This window comes from Caretta caretta, chromosome 1, assembly GCF_965140235.1.
Source record: "Caretta caretta isolate rCarCar2 chromosome 1, rCarCar1.hap1, whole genome shotgun sequence".
Classification (NCBI taxonomy): Eukaryota; Metazoa; Chordata; order Testudines; family Cheloniidae; genus Caretta; species Caretta caretta.
In genome coordinates, this window is record NC_134206.1 from 324,914,377 (window position 1) to 324,937,017 (window position 22,641).

General features: G+C 39.3%; 1 protein-coding gene across 9 annotated transcripts in view; it reads right to left on the bottom strand.

Annotated features, from left to right (window-relative positions):
• The window catches only part of KIF21A (kinesin family member 21A), a 184,307-nt gene that overhangs the window by 68,912 nt on the left and 92,754 nt on the right, over positions 1-22,641 (bottom strand). For 5 of the 9 annotated variants that reach the window (XM_048836296.2, XM_048836302.2, XM_048836301.2 and 2 more), the window contains exons 9-19: positions 19,229-19,418; positions 16,481-16,544; positions 15,658-15,861; positions 11,614-11,652; positions 8,626-8,713; positions 8,370-8,484; positions 6,478-6,666; positions 2,143-2,342; positions 1,793-1,900; positions 1,222-1,290; positions 884-1,098 (exon numbers count right to left, since the gene is read on the bottom strand). In XM_048836296.2, coding sequence (XP_048692253.2) covers positions 884-1,098; positions 1,222-1,290; positions 1,793-1,900; positions 2,143-2,342; positions 6,478-6,666; positions 8,370-8,484; positions 8,626-8,713; positions 11,614-11,652; positions 15,658-15,861; positions 16,481-16,544; positions 19,229-19,418 — 1,481 coding nt within the window. The remainder of the gene's footprint in view (positions 1-883; positions 1,099-1,221; positions 1,291-1,792; positions 1,901-2,142; positions 2,343-6,477; positions 6,667-8,369; positions 8,485-8,625; positions 8,714-11,613; positions 11,653-15,657; positions 15,862-16,480; positions 16,545-19,228; positions 19,419-22,641) is intronic. The other 4 variants (XM_048836300.2, XM_048836299.2, XM_048836303.2 and 1 more) reach the window with 1 other exon arrangement.

Consider the following 22,641-nt stretch of genomic DNA (forward strand, 5'->3'; position numbering starts at 1 on the left):
GCAGATTTGACAAAACACAAAGAAGGTACCGATGAGAAATTTCTAAAATAGCTACAGCACTCGACCCAAGATCTAAGAATCTGAAGTGCCATCCAAACTCTGAGAGAGATGAAGTGTGGAGCATGCTTTTAGAAGTCTTAAAAGAGCAACACTCTGATGTGGAAACTACAGAACCCAAACCACCAAAAAAGAAAATCAACCTTCTGCTGGTGGCAACTGACTCAGATGATGAAAATGAACAAGCGTTGGACTGCTATCAAGCAGAACCCATCATCAGCATGGACGCATGTCCTCTGGAATGGTAGTTGAAGCATGAAGGGACATGAAGTTTTAGTGCATTTGGCACATAAATATCTTGCAACGCCAGCTACAACAGTGCCATGCGAACGAACACCTGTTCTCACTTTCAAGTGACCTTGTAAACAAGAAGCAGGCAGCATTATCTCCTGCAAATTGTAACCAACCTTGTTTGTCTGAGTGATTGGCTGACCAAGAAGTAGGACTGAGTGGACTTGTAGACTCTAAAGTTTTACATAGTTTTATTTTTGAATGCAGGTTTTTTTGTACATAATTTTACATTTGTAAGTTCAATTTTCATGATAAAGAGATTGCACTACTGTACTTATATGAGATTAATTGAAAAATACAATTCTTTATTTTTTACAGTGCAAATATTTGTAATAAAAATAAATTTAAAGTGAGCACTATACACTTTGTATTCTGTCTTATAATTGAAATTAATATATTTGAAAATGTAGGAAACATCCAAAAATATTTACAATAAATGGTATTCTATTGGTTGTTTAACAGCATGATTAATCGCAATTAATTTTTTTAATCACGCAATTAATTTTTTTAATCGCTTGACAGCCCTAATCTTTACCTGGTTCCATTCATTGCAGTTACCGATAATGCTTGGACCCTGGCCACAGGAATTCTCATCTTCTGCTGTGCTGCTGATCTTGATCCATCATAGTCTACAAATGACACACTAGAACTTGGTTCTTGAATAGGATGGTCAGGCAAACTCAGCTTCCGACTCACCCTCCCAGCTGCTTTATCGGATATAGGCCTTACTTGTCGACGCAGAGCTGTAACCTGAAACAGCAGGACACCAAGACATGTTACGAACACCTGTAGCATTATAAATTTGACTTTATGACCGTAAATGATGCAAATAACTATGATCTGACAGGACACACAAGTGCTGTAAGACAATACCTCTTCTGTTTTGCGGCGTAGAACAACTTCTTGATTTCTTTTCTGAGCTTCCAGAAGTTTGAGCTGATGCTGTGAACAACAACAATGAATAAGCCAAATATTTTTCTCTCCAACATTTGTCATTAGCAGCTTGAAACTGAAAAAGAAGTCCAATATATGCTAATATAGGTTTGCAAAACTGTTGTGAAAATCGGCAAACCCAGGTGCAAAATTTCTTGCCCATTATTTGATAGAATGGTTATAATGGGAAAAAACACCTCAAAACTTGACTTGCCTCCCTCAAATAGATAACTTGGCTGGGGTGAACAGATAGATATACCAATGCTATTTCCAAATTCTGTCTACAATGAGCCTTTGTTTGTTTTCAGTAATAGTTACTACTCGAAGCTTGGAGGCAGGATTTCCATAATGTAACTAAAAGGCATCAGATGTCAAGCAAAATCTTGTTTAATGGCAAGAGGAGGGGATTTGTGTTTATAAGGAAGAAACGTGACATATTTCACATCATAATGAGCATGTTTACAACTGTACAGAAAGCTTTACGAACATTCACATCTTATCTGTAAATCACCTCTCGCTTGCGCTGCTCCTTTTTAAGCTGTGCAATCTCTCTGTTTCTTCTAGATTCTGTCATCCTGGCTTTTTCTTGCTCTTCTTTCATTTGTTTCATCAGGCGAACCTGCATATAAACAATCTCTTAACCACCTTAACAGAGGGCATTTACTTTAAATCAAAACATTTTTATTCTCCTGTCACTCATGTAAACAGCATTTTCTTCATACTATAATCTCCTATTACTATTCTGTACTTTCAGTAATTTACCTCCTCCCAGAGATACCTTTTTCTTCTTTAATGTGAGAGCAAGAAAATGGCTCTCAATCCCTTTCCCATTGATCAAATGTTAACCAAATTAAAAAAAACCTTAGTTTTCTTCATCTCAGTCACATCCTGCTGCAGTTTCTTCAGCTGTTTTTCATATTGAGACTGATTTTTAAGCAATCGTGCATGTTCTTTCTGAGCTGTTTGAAGTCTTTGCAGTTCTTTATTCATGGTTTGGAGCTTTTTCTCATATTCTGACTTTATTTTTTTTGCTTTTTCTTCTGAACAAGACTCCACGGAACCTAAATAACAAAGGAGAGCTCTTATCTGCTAATTTGTTGAGAATATCTTCACTTTGTCAATACTGAGTTACCTCTGCAGTCAGTAGCTTACTGGCAGTAGCCTCCAATCAGCTTTAACTATTTAAATTTGCCATTCTGCTTCTATCTTCCATACTGCTGTGAAGTCTCTACCCAGGATTGATGACTGCTATAGCTTTGGGTAATGTATCTGCACTTAGGACGGAAGAACCCAATGCACAGCTACAGACTAGGGACCGAATGGCTAGGCAGCAGTTCTGCGGAAAAGGACCTAGGGGTGACAGTGGACGAGAAGCTGGATAGGAGTCAGCAGTGTGCCCTTGTTGCCAAGAAGGCCAATGGCATTTTGGGATGTATAAGTAGGGGCATAGCGAGCAGATCGAGGGACGTGATCGTTCCCCTCTATTCGACATTGGTGAGGCCTCATCTGGAGTACTGTGTCCAGTTTTGGGCCCCACACTTCAAGAAGGATGTGGATAAATTGGAGAGAGTCCAGCGAAGGGCAACAGAAATGATTAGGGGTCTGGAACACATGAGTTATGAGGAGAGGCTGAGGGAGCTGGGATTGTTTAGCCTGCAGAAGAGAAGAATGAGGGGGGATTTGATAGCTGCTTCCAACTACCTGAAAGGGGGTTCCAAAGAGGATGGCTCTAGACTGTTCTCAATGGTAGCAGATGACAGAACGAGGAGTAATGGTCTCAAGTTGCAGTGGGGGAGGTTTAGATTGGATATTCGGAAAAACTTTTTCACTAAGAGGGTGGTGAAACACTGGAATGCGTTACCTAGGGAGGTGGTAGAATCTCCTTCCTTAGAGGTTTTTAAGGTCAGGCTTGACAAAGCCCTGGCTGGGATGATTTAACTGGGAATTGGTCCTGCTTCGAGCAGGGGGTTGGACTAGATGACCTTCTGGGGTCCCTTCCAACCCTTATATTCTATGATTCTATGATTCTATCAAGTACTAACACAATCAGCTTTATATCCTTAATTGGTTTCTAATTTTAATATATCCTCTGGTTTTCTTGCACTGAAGGCACATGCACCAAATTAAAAACAAAAACAGAAGAATTCTCTTCTGCTATACTGAACACATTGTCTAAATTGGACACAGGAGTTGGAGTCTCTAAGCGCTCGATTCTCACTTTTCTCTCCCCCCAACACTACAGTTTACCCAAGCAAATCTGAACAGGAAACTAATGATGGGTGCCAACTCTGACCTTCTCTGGCCAATGTACAGAGCAACACTGACAGAATCTTAAAGGACTCAACTCAAAATGATTGGTCCGCTTAATAGACCTCTGCGTCTGTGGGAGTGTAAATTAAAATGTCTTCTTCCCTTCAAGTTCCAGGACCCACAGGCTATATCAGATTTTCTTACATCATCAAAAACCACTGAAAGCTGCTGCTGGTAGCGATGTGGTCAGAAAAAGCACCCATCATTTCTGGCTTGGTACACCCAGTGAATTTCTCTTTCTCCATATAACAGCTGAATAACTTGTACATGGAAAGTCTCCAGCTTCTTCCAGCAAGAACCTCAGAATTAAATCCAAGTCTAACACACAGTAGCAAAGAACAAGTCATGTAATTCAATGCCTACTGAACCAATGCATTGCAGTAAGTCCTTGCATTGATTACTATGAGCATTAGCTTAGGCCCCTGGACAGCACTATTTAAAGAACAGTTGCCCATATATGTGATACTCACATACTCAAGCTGATGCTGTAGAACAAACCCTTAACTGCAGCTACACATCAGGCTATTTCTCCAGCTCACTGATTTAGGGACCAGGACTGTAACTGTTATTCAAAGTGTGTCCGGTTATCTGCTTGAGCTTAAAAATGGTGGTGTGGTTAGTAGACACAGGAAGAGATCCCCTGATGTAAGTTAAGGCCAACATTTTCAAAAATGGCCTATGTTTCTGAGGTGTTTGCAACATGCAATGACTTGGGACTGATTTTCAAAAGTGCCAACCACTCCTAAGCCCTTCAGAAGCTCGTGGGGGCTGTCACTGCTCGGCATTGCTGAAAATGAACATGTAAATAAAATTTGAGTAAAGCAGAATAAAGTTAACACTTCCTGTATAACAGTTAAAATATTATTTTAAATTGTGGGTTATTCAAAATAAAGTGGCAGTTTATCAGCCATCCATCACTTAAATCAGGGCTGACACAGAGACCCATTTGTGGGTCACTATTCTGTGTCAGGAGCTCTTGTCAGGCATGACATACTCACTAGACTTATCACACGGTTGTCATAATCTGTATCTAAAAGGTGTCATGTAAGATATCACTAGAAAATTAATAAGTCACTGATCATTAACATTCTTGTGCGATGAATGTATGGGATGTGTACAAAGAGTTATGGATATGTGCTAGAATTATATTCTTAGTATGTATTTGGCAAGCAATGCACAAGGCCAGTCTTCCCTAGATAATGGAATATGTATTTGCTTGGCTCACCAGCCTGGTCATCAGGCAGACACAGTGAAGATGTATTTACACATAAGGTAAACAAAGCCATCAAGCTAACCGGGGAGGAGATAATGACTCAACTATCACAAGTGGGGGAAGAACCAGGATGAGGTCTTCACCAAACCACATGGTGTCTTTTCCAAGAAGGAGAAAAGGAACTTTATATGAGAATACATTTCCATGATTTACTGGGCAATAAAGGTAGTGGGTCTGAACCTCAAATTATAAGTAACTGAATCCACTGATTATACAAAATATTACTGTACTATAAAAGTGTAGCCAGTAAAGTCCTTTCTGAGAGACACTAGTGATTAATATCATTGTGAAACATATGTATTAGCACTAAATGAGAAAATATGGATACTCAATGATATTATGCTTTAAAGTCTGAGACCAAACACAGGGAGAAACAGGTTTTCCCCCAAACAAGAGAAAAGGTAGCATTTTGGAATCAAAACAATGGAAGCCCTATTTACATATGAATCAACAGAGGAAGAGGAAGTCCACAGGATAGGAAGTACAGCAGGAGGTCATCCTGAATCTGAGGACAAAACAGTGAGTTTGGGAAGATATAAGGAGAAAGAAGAACTCATCTTGGCATCCATCACTGGATAGACACATGGGGTTGGAGCTCTTGCAAGCTGAGAAAGATGGGGCCTTCAGCCAAGGGGTTGAACTGAATATAGGTGAGAAACCTGCTTAGGTAAAGATCTTTCACCAAGGAAGACAGAGGAAACCAGCACTGTGTTCTTCTGTGGAAGGTTCTCTACCTTGAACCAAGGCTCTAGCTTGTGGAGTTAAGTCTTGGCCACTAGAAAGTGTATTTTACTTTTAAGTGCTTGTAACCATTCTGACTTTATCCCTTCTACTTGAACTGACCTAAAACTTTCTCTTTTTGATTAAATAAACTTGTTTTACTTTTATTCTAAATCAACCCAGTGCTGGGATTGACTTGAAATGATTATTAACAACAAGCTGCTGTACTTTTGCCTCTTTAAAGGAGCAACAAACTTTATTACTCCTCTAAATGTTCTAGGAAGGGGCTAGACATTTCAGGGCAAAGGGTTTTGATGAAATTCAGGACTGGGGATATATTGGGGTCACTTGGCCAGCAGAAACCAAGGCTGGTAGAGACAAAAGTGCGTCTTGTCTGCTGGCTGGGAGCATCCAGATAGGGAGCTACTGCAGCAGAGCACTGTGAGGCACCCAGGGTTACAGGACAAGCAGTGGCACAACCTTTCATTAGTCTGGACACGACAGGGGCATAGAGCACTGACTGCACCACTGAACTATTCTGTTGTGGTTTGGGTTCTTCTCTTATTTAGGGTGACCAAAAGGAAAAGGAAAGAGAAACTTATTTGAATACAAATACTAAACTATGTGAAAGGAAGTCAGAACTCGCGAGAAATTGAAAATACATGTTCACCTATCCCTAGTACCAAACAGTAACAAAAACTTAAAAACCAGTATTATTAAAACTGAAAAATTAACAAAGATTAGAAAATGACTCTAGATAGTAGCTAGTTTTCAAATAATTTCGCCTCACAGTTTTGATGCAGTACCAATTTATATGTATAGAGGGAAAGTAACAAATAATTTGTCTTGAAGATACTGCAGTAAAATGATTTAAATAAAGTTGTAAGTCCTACCCAGGTTTTGAAGAACCTGATCTCTTTCAAGTTGAGTGTCTCGAATCTTATGTTGTAGCATCATTAGCTTCTCTTCATATTGCTTTTTCAGAGTCTGTAGTCTTCGTTGGCTGTTCTCTAGTTCATCTATCAGCTTTTGCTTTATGGCAATTTCACAAGTGATATTTGCTAAATCTGCCTGATAATTTTCTAAAAGAAAAAAAGAAAAATTAGATTCTAAAAATGGAGGCACTCAGATTCTATGGCAATGAGGGCCATATAAACATCTAGACAGATACCTCCTGTAACTTTAGGGTAATCAAAATATAATTGCATGAAAAGCATTTTTTCCAAAAGCCAAGGATTTTGAAAAGCCAAATTATTTGGCATAAACTACCAAACACTGGGGCCAACCTGGCAATAAATAGTCATACTCTTCTGAGTTGTACAAATGTCAGATGCCTCAAAAAACTTGTATCACCTAATATGCTTGGATCATGTACTAATTTTGGGTTGACATGCAAAATCTGTCATGCTCAAATGAACACATTCTGGACAGTCACAGCTTATTTGGAGTTTAATGCTTGTTTATGTATAATTTTGTGCTGCATAAGTGATTGTGCATATAAGGATTTTGAGTATTTTGTAACCCTGACAGAAGGAAACAGTTGCTGAATCTCCACCTCGGTAATTCTACTTTTTGAGATCCAGAAAAATACAAAACAATGCCCTCATGCTCACCATACCAATTCTGTGAAATATGGAATTTAGTAGGACGATGGGAAAGTTTGTGCATGTCAGATTAGCGCTATCTTTGTTTCACAACTCCCATCAACTACCCTCAACTCCCAGCTCTGACACCATGTCCCTCCCTGTGCTCAGCTCACACAGTCTGCAAGAGTTCCTTCAGCTCCAAAGCTGCAGAAACTTCCAACAGCAAGCTCAGGAAAGTGTAGGGAGGAAGTCTTGACTGGTTAGTGAATTTTGCAGTGGTGTCCCCCTCTCTCACCGCCTAACCCAGCTGCTGAAAAGGTGTATCTTATCTCCAGAGAGAAGAGAGGAGCTGTCTCAGTCAAAGCGAGGGGGTCCCCTAGCCCTGACTGCAGTGTTAGGTTTATAAGCCAATGGGCCCTGGCTTCTGTGGTTGTGCTCCAAAATGGAGCGGTCAGCCAGGGACACTCCAAGTTCTGGGGCCCTTTTAAAGTTCCTGTTGAATGTTAATCAATCAGAAAAGGATCGATATACATAGAGTGTTCCCCGGCCTACTTCTCATGAGCCAGATTGTTGGGCTGGGCTGAGTCCCGGATTCTGTGCTCATATAGGGTAAATCCTGATTTGTGCGTAATGCCTACACGAGCTTTTTGTGCCAAGTACCATTTCTATATAGGAAGCCTCTGTCTCTTCATAACGAATTCGGCAGATAAGCTTTATCATTTCAGAATTAAACTCTGAAAACAGCTGAATTAACAGGTGCTGGGTATCACCTCATCCATGGTGTTCTTCAGAATGAAGCAAATTAACCTAGTGTTTTAATCTTATACTGAGGATATTTTTCTAAACAAAAGGTTTAGAGAAATAAATCAAGTATCAGATTGCTTCTACTGGGCTATAGAACAAACCTGGATGAATTGCACAAGGGCACTTCAGGACTCTTGCAATAAGATGAGATGCAATGTAAAGAAACGTTCTAGGAGCCCACGGAAGGGCACAGCATTATAGATAATTCACAGAATACTACTGATAGTAGGCTCAAGAGATGTTGAGCATACTTCCCTTCCTGCCAAAGGGAAAGTCATCATGGAGAAGGGAAGTGCCAGAACCAGATGAAACAGTATCATCTACGCCCAAATATGGGGTACCCAGACAAAGCAGATTTTTTATAAAATTCTGCAAAAATACTGAAGTGATGTCACCTTTTTCCTCTAAGTCAGAATCAGATTCATCTGAGCTTTCAACAACTTCCATGTCATCATCTTCATCTTCGTCTTCTTCCTCATCCTCACGATCACTTATTTCCTGAATTTCTTCCTGTAAATAAGTAGGGGCGAAAATTAGGACAAAAATGTACATTTCCCCACCTCCCTTTGATACTTAGATTAACTTGGAAGCACATGGAAGCAGGGTAACAAATCAGACTATGAGCCAGTATATCACCTTTTAAGTACTTACCACTTCCAATTCATGATTCTCTCTCTCTGAAGTGCTTTTTTCATCCCTTTTCTCCTGTTCGTTGTCTGGGTTCTCCTCTTTAACATTACTAAAAGAAAGTGCAAATGAAATATTAGCTCATTGATGCTATGATAGTATTTTTTTTCCCCTAAACCAATAACCTGCCTTTGGCACTTGTAAAAACATGATACTCCAGAGAAAGGAGAAATACAAAATGCAGCTAACCAAGTGAATAAAGCTGAGCGCTGGGAAAACATAACTTCTAGACCTCTACAGATAAAATAATGCCCTGATTTTTAATTACCCCTACATTATCTTAGTTTGTACAGCAGCATTATTGATCATAAAATAATTTTAGCTTTTACCTTTGGATTTTTAATTTTGTAATTAGAAACTTAAGCAATAGGAATAAAAATCTCCATATACTATAGCAGAACCCACTTTGGATAGAAGTCTCAATGTATCCCTATAACTTCTACTACACATAATAGAAGAGTATTTTGTGTGTGATTTAGCATGCAGCAGATTTGTTACACTGTAGAATCTCTGCAAACTCAGGCATAAGGCTTGAAAAACAGAATCCTAAGTTATTAAACTGTATTGCTTTTTTGGAGCTGTTACATACAGATACATGAAAGCATGCTTAAAGTAGGCACTGAAGCACAATAAAATATCATAAGAAACCCTGAATAGGATTTTTGCAATAGGACACTGTTTTAAAAAGCAACTTTTTCATTTGTCAAGTAGGCATTTTAGATTTTTTTAAGTATATTTACATGCTTCCCGTGTTTAGAATATTGCTTACTCTTACTTAGATGCCACACATCTGTATTCCCTTTCCTCTCTTGAAGATGTGAACTATAATGATTGGTGTGTTAAAACTGACTATTATAAGTACTACCATTTGAAAAGTACTTTATTCTTTTAAATTCCAGGTCATGATGGAAAAAGCAAAACCCACAGTTAAAAGGTGACCCGCAAAAAGTCAAGTACCAAATTCCAGTTCTTCATTGACACACACACAATTCATTCTGTAGCAAATATAAAAGGGTCATTTAGCACATTATAACCTATAACCATCTTTATTTCTATTCTTTCAGGTTCTACAGCTTCTAGAGTCACCTGGGTTGACTGACTCCTGACACAATATGATACCCAGCACATAACATGTTGTGGTATAACAACTGTTCTAGAGGCCAACTGAAACTGGCCCATTGCAGGCAGGGCAAATAATTCTTAAATATATTCCATGTCCTTTCTTTATATATTATTCATTTTTGAAGGAGTAATTGCTTGGAAAAAAACAAATCATATATTAAAAATTGAACTTTTCTGACCCTGTACTGGTGAACCTGACTTTCCAACACAGATTTATAAGTACTATATCACAGCATAGTACACGCTGGGGCATCATCTCAGATCAGGAGCCAGGGAGCAATGGCAGGCTGGATATCACCAAACCAGAAATAATTATGTTTTTACGTAAATTTGCTGAACGTCACTCAGTCTGGCAACTGAGGATACACAGCACATTCATGAAGTGCCTGGCATTTGGTACATGACTTTTGTAAGTCAGCTTTAAAGTGAGCTTCTAACATTAAGTGTATACATGGCACCATCTTACGCAGCAGATCTGCTTCCCGTGTGTATTCAGAGTTATAAATGCTTATTTTACTTTTATTCCTCTTAGCACGACAGAGCTAGCTGGATTCCATTCTGGTCCATTCATCATCAATAGAACTATTAACAAAATTACAATTGTAGAATCTTTACTGCTGATGATACATGATACCAAAAAGAACCCAGCTTGACTTTCAGATTCCAGGAAGGAGTCTGCAAGTCTGATGGCCTTGAGATTTCAGTCACACACCATTGAAATTAAAGGAAATTTTGCAGTGACTTCATTGAAACATGGATCAAGCCTTATGTGCCATTATGAAAACTATTTTTGGCCTATTTTAATCTCTCTCCATTCATTTCTTATAGGGAAGCATTACTACCCTTCTCATGTAGCTGGGATGACCAGATGTTTTTCAGAATTTAAGTACTTCTCAACCTGGGGACTGTAATTACTGGGGACTGTAATAAGGATGTCTGCTTAACCCTCCAGCTATTCTCAGGGTACATTAACATTGCATGCTCCTTTTGGCATTGTGTAGTGTACATACTCATGTAGCCTCCCAGGACGGTTATAAATAAGAGTAACTAGGTAGGCAAGGCTTAGGAGAGTAAATACATGCCTGATGGGTAAGGGTATGTATGCAAAGCACATGCCTACATGGCTCTCTACTTGCCCATGCTGTGCCTCCTTGTCTACACTGCCAACTGCTTTTCCCAGTGCCTCCCCCCGTCAGAGTCTTGCCCCCCTGCCAGAGTCATGCAGTGAAAGGCTCTGGCAGCAAGATCTGCTGAAGCCTTTCCCCACTGTTGGAATGTTTCAGTGACATGTATCTACATGTTGTAGGGTGGAAGCAGCTTGCTTTTCACTGCAGTGTGTAGCTATATATACACACACACACTACACACTGCTAAAACTAGTGTGTATTATATACATAGCCTCAAAGGCTAGAAGCATTACTTCCCCAACACTGAGGGATAGCTCAGTGGTTTGAGCATTGGCCTGCTAAATCTAGGGTTATGAGTTCAATCCTTGAGGGGGCCACTTAGGGTTCCAGGACAAAAATTGGGGATTGGTCCTGCTTTGAGCAGCGGGTTGGACTAGATGACCTTCTGAGGTCCCTTCTAACCCTGTGATTCTGTGTGAACAGGGTAAGAGCCCACAGTTAGCCTTGACCTCCAGTTACATACAGTATGTTTCTTCCTGTTTAAACAAAAAAGTGTTAATTGAAAAGAAAAAAACAGTTTTAAAAAGCCCCAATGAACTACTCTATATGTGTCTATGAATCTACTGCTAGAATTGCCTTTCATGTATGGCAACTAAATTAATTTAAATTACAGTTTAATTAAAAACCTGGGAAATATTCCAACCTTCTTTCTTCTTGATTGCTTTCCTCAAGTTTCTGTAGCCTTCAAAAGCAGGAGGTACAGTATTGGAAGGCCAAACCAATGAAGGACAAACCAGACAGTGAAAGCGAAAGTGGTAAGAAGGTAAAAATGATACATGAGCTTGTGGATTTTAAAATAAAATTTAAAAAGATACCATCAAAAGACGACAATAGTAAAAAGGCAATACATTTTGTGCAGTTGGAAAGTAAAGAGGGAAAAAAAGAGCTGATGTACCCTAGGCAGTGTTTCTAGTATCTGAGGTTGACCAGTCCGGCATTATAAAGCACTGTAGCTGTCTATACCTCAAGTTGCACTAGTGAAGGGTTTTTTGGAAACACAACTGCTTATTTTATTTTGAGAATCATTTCTAATTAGCTTTCAAAAAGTATGATCTTCAAAGATAAATGTTTCGTCTCTTTTGCTTTTCAAAAGGCCCTTTAAATCAGCATAGGAGGCCGTTACCAAAATTTTGTTTTAAAACTTCAAAAAGTACTGCCTTTAAACCATACTAACAAAATATATATCCCCGCTATGTACTAGGACTCAAACAATACATTAATTGTATATTAGAATAAGCTACAGGCATCTATATATACACTTTGCATTAAAAGAACAATATGCAGAAAACTTCCACTTCTAACAGTAAAACTATAAATGATACATTCTGAACATAACCTATGAATACATCTGCAATTTGCAGTTGCTGCGTTTTTAAAGGTTTTAAGGCAAAATATTATAGTTTACTCTTCTGGGATTAAAAATGTATCTGCCACTTATCGCTTGTTACAACATCAACAAAAAAGTACAAATCAGAAGCGATGGGATGGGAAAAAGTACTAATAATTTTTTAAAATGAGAGATGTATTACAGTAAGGAGATCTGTGAATGACTTCAATAATGCAGAAATGTCTTAAATTACTGAAAATATTTTATAAATTTTGACCTCACATTCAAATTATGAACTAATTTTGAGTTGGAATTTATTGGAATGACTTTCCATTGTGCACCTTCTAACGTAAAATACTAACCATGTTGATACCTATTTAATTTTATCAGTAATCTAATGTGATAGAGGTTAAATCAAGAACAGTTAGTACAGTTATCCAAAAAGTTATGAAATATGTAAAAATAACTAAAGATTGAAAGAGGAAAGGAAAATTACCCCAGAAACTGAGAGTTTAGGTCACATTGATTGGAGAACACTATACTTAGATATCTGACAGTTCCACAGCCACGCTGGCCAGCTGATTTCTGAATTCAAGAAGTTCTATGATAGGTTCTCATCAAGGGCTAAATATTCTAAGCACTGAATACCTGTTGCTCCTTCAAAAATGGGCACTTAGGCTACCTTAGAGTGATTGAGAAATACCTATTTAAGATGATGCATCACTAGTCACACTGACTTATGTGACTAGAATGATACTGCATAAAAATTGGTGACACAGGGCACCCTCAGAATTTGTTCAAATGGTACACATGCCCCTCCTGACTCAGGGAGGAGACTCAGGCAGTGGCTCATTGCGGTCAGTGTGCACACTCAGACCCTTCAGCCAGTCCAAGAGCTCCCCCACTGCCCTGGTGGAAGTAGGGGGGTGCCAGCAGCACTGACCATAGGGGAGGCAGGGAAGGGGTGCAAAAGGAGGAGTGGAGGGCCAAACCCCCACCCCCATCCTGCTGTGAACAGAGACCCAGTAGCTGCCATATTCCCTCCTGGCCACGCCCAAGACAGCAGCATGGGTGGCCCTGCCAACTACACAGGAAGTATTGGTCTGGGGAGCCTGCATTCCTACTGAACGGGGGAACTCCTGCCACAGTCCTAGCGATGTGGGCTAGGACCCTGGCACTTCCGTGAGCCCCTAGCTCCTCCATTGGGTGGGGATCTAGGTGCCCCAGCCCAACACCTCCACCGTGGGTGTCAAGTCCCCAGCTATGGGGCCACCCATGCTGCTGTCCCAGGCATGGCCCAGAGGGGAGGTGGCATTTGCTGGGTCTCCACACAGAGCCAATGGTACACACTGTGAGTAAGGTACGTACGGCTGCGGGTGCCACTGGGTGACATGGGACAGCACAAATCTTCAGAACATTATGCACGTACAAGGGCTATGCTAGTCAGGCAACTTTAAAAGAATGAAATCCATAACAAGGTACAGTACAGGTAGAGCAGCTAAATGCCTGTAGGAGACAGGAGTAGAGGAAAGAATCCCCAAACTTCAGGGCAATTTGTCCATTTATAATTCATTAGCTAATCCATTGCTGACTACTGAAATTGCAGTGGAACAAATGTAGAGAAACCTCTACCACAAACGCCCATTGTGCAGTTTCATTAAGTAGATGGGAGGAATCCATAGTTAACAAATATCACACCATACCTGTATGATCCCCCAAATCCGAACATTTCTCACCATTCAAGGGGTTTTTCCAGTGTGTTTTTTAACTACACACACAACAGCAATTTATATAGCTGTATACTTTACACAAACCATACAGGTATTAATAAACCATGATCCCATTCAATAATTGCAAGGATACAAAAGTGAACCCAAATGCAGCATTTTCTGAGCCTCCCCATCTGAGCAGACTACAACAATCATTCTATTGCTTAGGAATTAAACAAGGACATGATTTACATGTTATAGACGTGTAAAACATATAGGAGCACATGCCCTGATAACCAGCCTAAGCAGTTTTACACCAGCCAAGGATCTGGCTCACAGCACTGGCCAATTCTGGAGTTCGGGCTCCTGCTGCTATGGTCAATACCAGAGACTTCAAAAAAGGAAAAAATAAATAAATAAAGTACATACCCCTTTGTGTAATTCTGTACATTGGGTAAAGATTCCTTGAAACCTTCAAGTGACCAGTTCCTTCTATGGGCTTGACCTTGAGAAGCGCTGAGCACTCAGACTCTAGTTTAGCAAAGCACTTACATAGTTTTTTTAACTTTAAAACAAGAGTAAATCTCAGCACACATGCCTAAATTTAAACACATACCAAAGTGTTTTGCTGGATTGGGACTACAATGCTCAGCACCTTCCAGGATTCATAAAAAGACATCTGACTAAGAGGTGAGATACAAGTGTGTGTGTAAAAAAAAAAAAAAATTTGAAACTTCCCTGCAGATGTAGGCACAAAGGAACCTAATGACCATGAGAAAGGGTAAATTTCTACAACTAACAGTCAGTATTGTTGTCAGTCACCTCTTGTGGTTATGACTTTTGTAGATATGGGACTCAATCTAATAGATCTTCCTTATACAGAACTACTGACCTCAATTTTTCATATTTGTAGCAGATTTTTTAAAAAGTTGTGAAAATTCTTGATTACTTATTTGTGTAAGTTTCAACAGTCAATAAAAATGACATAATAAATTAAAAGCATGGGAAGATTTCGGAGAAAAGAGAACTATTTGAGATTTAGAGGAATCAATGTATCAATGAATGGATCCTTGCAGTCTGAACAGATATCAATGTCTGTGCACATTTCAATGGGTTAGAAATTGAATAAAAGAAAATAATGAAGCATGGTGTCACAGTGAAGTAGGAAGTCTTGAATAAAAACAGGGATAGAAGCTGAAGATGTACAAGCAAAAGAAGCCATTCAAGAGCTACTAATGGACTTGCCAACAGCTGTTCAGGATATTTTTGAAGCGAGCTACTTCCTTGTTTCAACGGAGTATACAAAATAGTTATTTTCTCTCACTGAAATCTCAGACTTGCGTGAAGACAAAACACAAATAATTTGTGCTATTATAGTTTCAAAATTATTCTGAGTTTCAAATGATAGAAACATGCACTAGGATAGAGGCTCTGATTCTGCAAATACTGTGTGCTTAATTTTACAGAAAGGAAGTCAGTGGAAACACACATGCATAATGTTAAGTATGTGCTTAAGTGTTTGCAGGATAAGCAGCTTACACCCCTATCCTGTGCAAGTATCACAATACATTTTTAAGGCTCACTGGTTAAAATACATCCCTTTGCATAAAAAGGATTTAAAACATTTAAAAATATGGATTTTAAATGCTACCTCTTTTTCTTCTTCTTTTCTTTTTTTTTCAGTTTTTCTAAATCTTTCTTAGCTATATCAAGAATTTCCAAAGTCTCTTTTTCTGAAGAAAGCACAGAAGCAGAAAATGCTGAAGGGCCTCCAAAATATGATGGTCTTGTTGAAGCTCTTGACAGACTGCGTCGAAGATTTTCATTAACTGCTTCACTTTCTAATAATTTTGCTCTAACAACAAAAGAAAACAAAACCATTAAAAAAAGGCCTCTAAGATATCATGGAGTTAGAAATACTATGGATATATAAATAATATAGTTTTACAGCACCTGAACCAAACTGTCTTCAAACTTAAAAACAAATTCTAAGCCATTGTAGAACACATATAAAGTATTAAGAAAAACCACTCTGACATTTCCAGGGATCATACCATTTCATACCATGACCCTACCAGCTCACTAATGCTACATGGGAATTGGGCTGGATCACTACTTGCAAGGTAACCTTTAAGGAACAGTGAGGTTAAGTCCAAAAAAGTTACCAGTTAAATTCATAACAATCTTTATTTTCCTTTAAAAATACAGGGCATGTACAATAATGATTTTAGATTCTACTTTTGTTATCAAGGTGATGGTGTGGTTTTTTGGTTTTTTTGTTTGTTTGTTTGTTTTTTAAGTATTTTCTCAAATACCAATACTTATACAAAGTTACCAGGTTCTGCTAAACCCTAAAGCTATTTCCAATGTTCATTTTCAGCCCCGCCAGTGATATAATGGCTGCATCTATATTCTGAAAGGTTTTTCCTGCCCATAAATGTGACTCAAAATACCACAGCATGTTGTACTAGTACCTGAGATCTTCAATTTCCTTGATATAGTTATGAATCATGTTGCTGATTTCTTCATTCCCATCTCCTTTGAGAGAGACAGAGAAAGTGACGTAATATAACTTATTCACAACAAATTAGTATGGATGCAGTGGAATAGGGTGTCAAGGTTCCTCCCCCACTCTGAACTCTAGGGTACAGATGTGGGGACCTGCATGAAAAAAACCCCTAAGCTTATCTTTACCAGCTTAGGTCAAAACTTCCCCAAGGTACAAAATATTACACCCGTTATCCTTGGAATGGCCGCTACCACCACCAAACTAATACTGGTTACTGGGGAAGAGCTGTTTGGACGCGTCTTTCCCCCCAAAATACTTCCCAAAACCTTGCACCCCACTTCCTGGACAAGGTTTGGTAAAAAGCCTCACCAATTTGCCTAGGTGACTACAGACCCAGACCCTTGGATCTTAAGAACAATGAACAATCCTCCCAACACTTGCACCCCCCCCTCTCCTGGGAAATGTTGGATAAAAAGCCTCACCAATTTGCATAGGTGACCACAGACCCAAACCCTTGGATCTGAGAACAATGAAAAAGCATTCAGTTTTTTAAAAGAAGACTTTTAATAAAAAATAGCAGTAAATAGAAATAAAGAAATCCCCCCTGTAAAATCAGGATGGTAGATATCTTACAGGGTAATTAGATTCAAAACATAGAGAACCCCTCTAGGCAAAACCTTAAGTTACAAAAAAAGTACACAGACAGAAATAGTTATTCTATTCAGCACAATTCTTTTCTCAGCCATTTAAAGAAATCATAATCTAACACATACCTAGCTAGATTACTTACTAAAAGTTCTAAGACTCCATTCCTGTTCTGTCCCTGGCAAGAGCAGCACACAGACAGACCCTTTGTTCCTCTCCCTCCTCCCAGCTTTTGAAAGTATCTTGTCTCCTCATTGGTCATTTTGGTCAGGTGCCAGCGAGGTTACCTTTAGCTTCTTAACCCTTTACAGGTGAGAGGAGCTTTCCCCTGGCCAGGAGGGATTTCAAAGGGGTTTACCCTTCCCTTTATATTTATGACATAGGGCTATTAAAAAAGGTACATTGTGATTTGGGTTTCCCACTCTAAATTTTCTCCTCATATGCGAAAAAATATAGATATATTTCATCCATAACCTGAGAATGCTGCAACCAAGCGTGTTTCTTCAAAAGGAAATGAAAAGATCTGGTGAAATGAGGAGCTTAACAGGAATGTACTGTATGTCTGTAAGTACTGTGTCACACTGAACAGCTACCAGTCTTCAACTCAAATGACATTCTCTCTGAAGATGTAACATTAAAGTGGTTAGGCATCAAAAATCTTGAGACACTGGAGGTTAAAATGACAATCATTGGGGTTTTGGCCTAAAATTTTCCATGTAGAGGAACTTACTGTTTTCTGTGTCCTTTAATTTTATTTATTTCATTATTTTATTTGGACAGTTTAATTTTCATTCTTTTCTTTACTCCTGCTGATGTTGATATCAATACCAACAGACAACAGAAATGCACACTGATTCCCAATAGCTTGGCAAATGTGGACTTTCCCATGTTGCACAACCCCATCGTTGGGCACAAGGGGGAAAACAGCTTCTAAACGTGCTTTCACCTCCTCTGCTGGCTGCAATTTTATATCTGGGAAAACTGAAGCTTCTCTAGGTTTTAACATGGAATTGGTCACATCTACACAAGTCAGACAAACCATATAATACAGTGATTCATAGGACTGGGTATACACACAGCCTTTAAAAGATAGCTATGAGGTCAGTGTAGATGAGACTTTATGGCTGTTTGTGCTGTAAATAAAAATGGCCCCAGCTGGATCACCACTGCCCCCAGAAGTTTCATTGACACGCATATAGAGGACTTCAGAGGTGTTTTGTAGCAAGGCTAATACCTTGGTTAAGGAATGGCCTGGCTATTCCCCCCCAGAAAAATTCCCATAATTTTAACACCAGTACAGATGAACCAGCAGGAGCTCTAGTATAGATGAGCATCTGGTATGCTGAAAAGCAAGTTTAGTTAGCACAGTGGTAAAATGGGTATTGTCACAGGAGCTTTATCTACATTAGGCCTTCCACCAGTTCTAACACTGGTTCAACTGAACTGATGGGATTTTTTTTTTTTAAATGATACCACAAGTGTAGGCAGGGTCTTTGACATGTGAGTTTACAATGAGTTACCAGTCTGAAATGTCAGTTTCCTCATTTGTGTCACAAGTTCAACATTATTTATATTTAACTTTTTCTATTTATTTTCTATATTAGTTAATGCTGATAATATATCAATCATAAATGTAATAATATAGAATATGTACATAGCTCCTCAGATTGCTCCGAAGCAACATGCAAATTGAAAAGTAGATAAAGCAATTTCAATCACTTAGTCTACAATGTGAGGAAATCATGACAACATCCACCCATTCTGTATCTCAGCCCCAATCTAAAGCAAAGCATCTAAACACACGAGTAATCCCATCCACTGGGACCATTCACATGTTTAAAGTTACTCACATACTGAAGTGGTCTGGTCAATTGGGGCTTTAAACAAGTTTTCCACTACTAAAATTTCTAAGTAATACAATGAAGACTGCTAAGAGGGGATTTTTTCCTGCAGAAGTGGGTTTTGCAGTTTCTGCCCTAAGTAACCTGCAAGAACTGAAAAGCAAGAGTTTAGCTGCCTCATTAATAAATGTATTAGACAGTTTTCAATTTTAAAAAGTACACAATACCTGCTCTTGCAAGAACCTGGTTTGCTTGATCACTCATAAGCTGTGTTATTCTGGCTCTTAGTGCATCAACAGTCTCTTGCATTGCTTTAATTCTTACACGCAGGTTGTTATTCTCTGTTTGCAGCATAGCATTTTCATGAAACATGTCATTGATGCTTTCCATACCTTCTTCATCAATAATCCTTTTGCCCTAGAGAAAACATATTTATTACTAGTTTAACACTGATCCGAAACAAACATTCATTCAACTCAGAAAAGGCAGTCTACTTAAAATTCCATACGTTTCCAGAGACACTTCAAGGTGGAAGCTATCCTTCTTTCAAAGATTACTGTAATTTTCATATTTCTCAAAACAGTTATGTGCTGCCAGTATTTTAATAATAGGTTCCTACAAAGTTCTCTTAGTCTGTGATAAGACACAGGAACATGTATTAGCATGGGTGAGGAAATGAGTAATCCATCCCTTTTCTTATTAAGACAAAAACATTTTCTCATAACCATAACCAAGGAAGGAGACTGCCTGGTAAACAAACTTAACAGTACATTTCCTGGAAATCATAGAATCATATAAGATTAGGGTTGGAAGAGACCTCAGGAGGTCACCTAGTTCAATCCCCTGCTCAAAGCAGGACCAACACCAACTAAATCATCCCAGCGACGGCTTTGTCAAGCCGGGCCTTAAAAACCTCTAAGGATGAAGATTCCACCACCTCCCTAGATAACCCATTCCAGTGCTTCACCATGCTCCTAGTGAAATAGGTGTGACAGGTTGGATCACAGAACCCCCCTGGGGGCTGCCACCTGATGTGCCAAGACTACTTCTGCCCCTGCTTTCCCTGCCAGCTTGGGATGCCAGAACCCCATCTTGCTGAGCCAGACATTCCAGTCTGCTCCAACACAGACCCAGGGTCTGAACCACATGCCCCAAAGCTGCAGACTAACTGAAAGCAATTTAAGAAGTGTTCCTGTCTTTAACACTCAGATGCCCAACTCCCAATGGGGTCCAAACCCCAAATAAATCCGTTTTACCCTGTATAAGTTTATACAGGGCAAACTCATATATTGTTCGCCCTCTATAACACTGACAGAGAGATATGCACAGCTGTTTGCCCCTCCTCCCCCCAGGTATTAATACATACTCTGGGTTAATTAATAAGTAAAAAGTGATTTTATTAAATACAGAAAGTAGGATTTAAGTGGTTCCAAGTAATAGCAGACAAAACAAAGTGAATTACCAAGCAAAATAAAATAGAACACGCAAGTCTAAGTCTAGTACAGTAATAAAACTGAATACAGATTAAAATCTCACCCTCAGAGATGTTTCAATAAATTTCTTTCACAGACTGGACGCCTTCCTAGTCTGGGCACAATCCTTTCCCCAGTACACCCCTTGTTCCAGCTCAGGTGGTAGCTAGGAGATTTCTCATGATGGCCACCTCCTTTGTTCTGTTCCACCCACTTATATATCTTTTGCATAAAGGTGGGAATCCTTTGTTCCCCTGGGTTCCCACCCCTCTTCTCAATGGAAAAGCACCAGGTTCCAGATGGATTCCAGTTCAGGTGACATGATCACATGTCACTGTAAGACTTCGTTACCCACTTGTCAGCCCACAGGTATACTGGAAGACTTACAAGTAAAACAGAGCCATCTACAGGTAATTGTCCTGGATAATGGGAGCCATCAAGTTTCCAAATCACCATTAATGGCCCACACTTTGCATAACTACAATAGGCCCTCAGAGTTATATTTCATATTTCTAGTTTCAGATACAAGAGTGATACATTTTACAAATAGCATGACCACACTCAGTAGATTATAAGCTTTGTAATGATACCTTACAAGAGACCTTTTGCATGAAACATATTCCAGCTACATTACATTCACACTCATTAGAATATTTGTATAAAATCATACAGAGTGCAATGTCACAATAGGGTTTCCTAATATCCAACCTAGACCTCCCCTATACCAACTTGAGACCATTGCCTCTTGTTCTGTCATCTGCCACCACTGAGAACAGCCTAGCTCCATCTTCTTTGTAACCCCACTTCAGGTAGTTGAAGGCTGCTTTCAAATCCCCCCTCACTCTTCTCTTCTGCAGACTAAATAACCCCAGTTCCCTCAAAATGTTTCTATTTTGTTGCTGAAAAAATACTAAGTAGGCATTGTTAGGATATATATTCAGGCCTGTCTGTAAAGGCCTATACTCTAAGAATTTAGGTGCATTCTTATCGCTTGGCTAGTTCTAGAGGTATAAAAGAAAGAAATCACTGTCTGCCGGTGTAAGGGCCTTCTCTTACTGTGACAGATTGAGGCCCTGTTCTTAGGCTAAGGCCTTTGGCTAAGCAGCAGAGACAGCCATAAGCTAGGAAGCGAACAGTCACATCCTCACATTCCAAACTAGTCACATTGAAATAAGGTGCTATTGGGCTATTAGGCACTATCAGGACAGGATTGTATTCCTATCACCTCCAGAGAAAGGGAAGTGCCTAGAAAATGTAAAAGGAAACTTAGTTTGATAGCATCCTGTCTGGCGAGAACTCACTTATCAATAGCTGGGATGTGAAATCCTCACTTCTGTGTTGTCTTGTCATTGTAGTTCCCACTTTGCTATTGTTTGTCTGTATAATCTCTGTCTGGTTCTGTGATTGTTCCTGTCTGCTGTATAATTAATTTTGCTGGGTGTAAACTAATTAAGGTGGTGGGATATAATTGGTTACATAATCATGTTACAATATGTTAGGATTGGTTAGTTAAATTTCAGGAAAATGATTGGTTAAGGTATAGCTAAGCAGAACTCAAGTTTTACTATATAATCTGTAGTCAATGAGGAAGTGAGTGGGTGTGGGTGGGGGTGGGCATGGGCATGTGGGTAAGGGAGATGGGAACAGGGAATGGGGGTAAGAAAATTGGAATCATGTTTTGCTAAAGGGGGAAATGGGAACAGGGAATGGGAGTAAGGAAGTTAGAATCATGTTTGGCTAAGGGTAGGAATGGGAACAGGGACACAGGCATAAGGCTCTGTGGTGTCAGAGCTGGGAAGGAGGATACTAAGGAAGGAAACTGGAATCATGCTTGATGGAAGTTCACCCCAATAAACATCGAATTGTTTGCACCTTTGGACTTCGGGTATTGTTGCTCTCTGTTCATGCGAGAAGGACCAGGGAAGTAAGAGGGTGAAGGAATAAGCCCCCTAACAGGCATAGTACAATATGAATATTTAACGTGTATAACTTACACTGTAGTTTTAAAAACCAGAGTCCAGAATTTACTTTGGTGTTTCAAGAATTCACTGTAAAACATTTAATCCATGATCTAGTTTCTTGCCAGTCAAACTCTTACTCATGTGTCATCCTCAATTGTTGTGCAATCTACCCCCACAGCTTAGTGGTGAATGAAGTGTTTTCTGTAT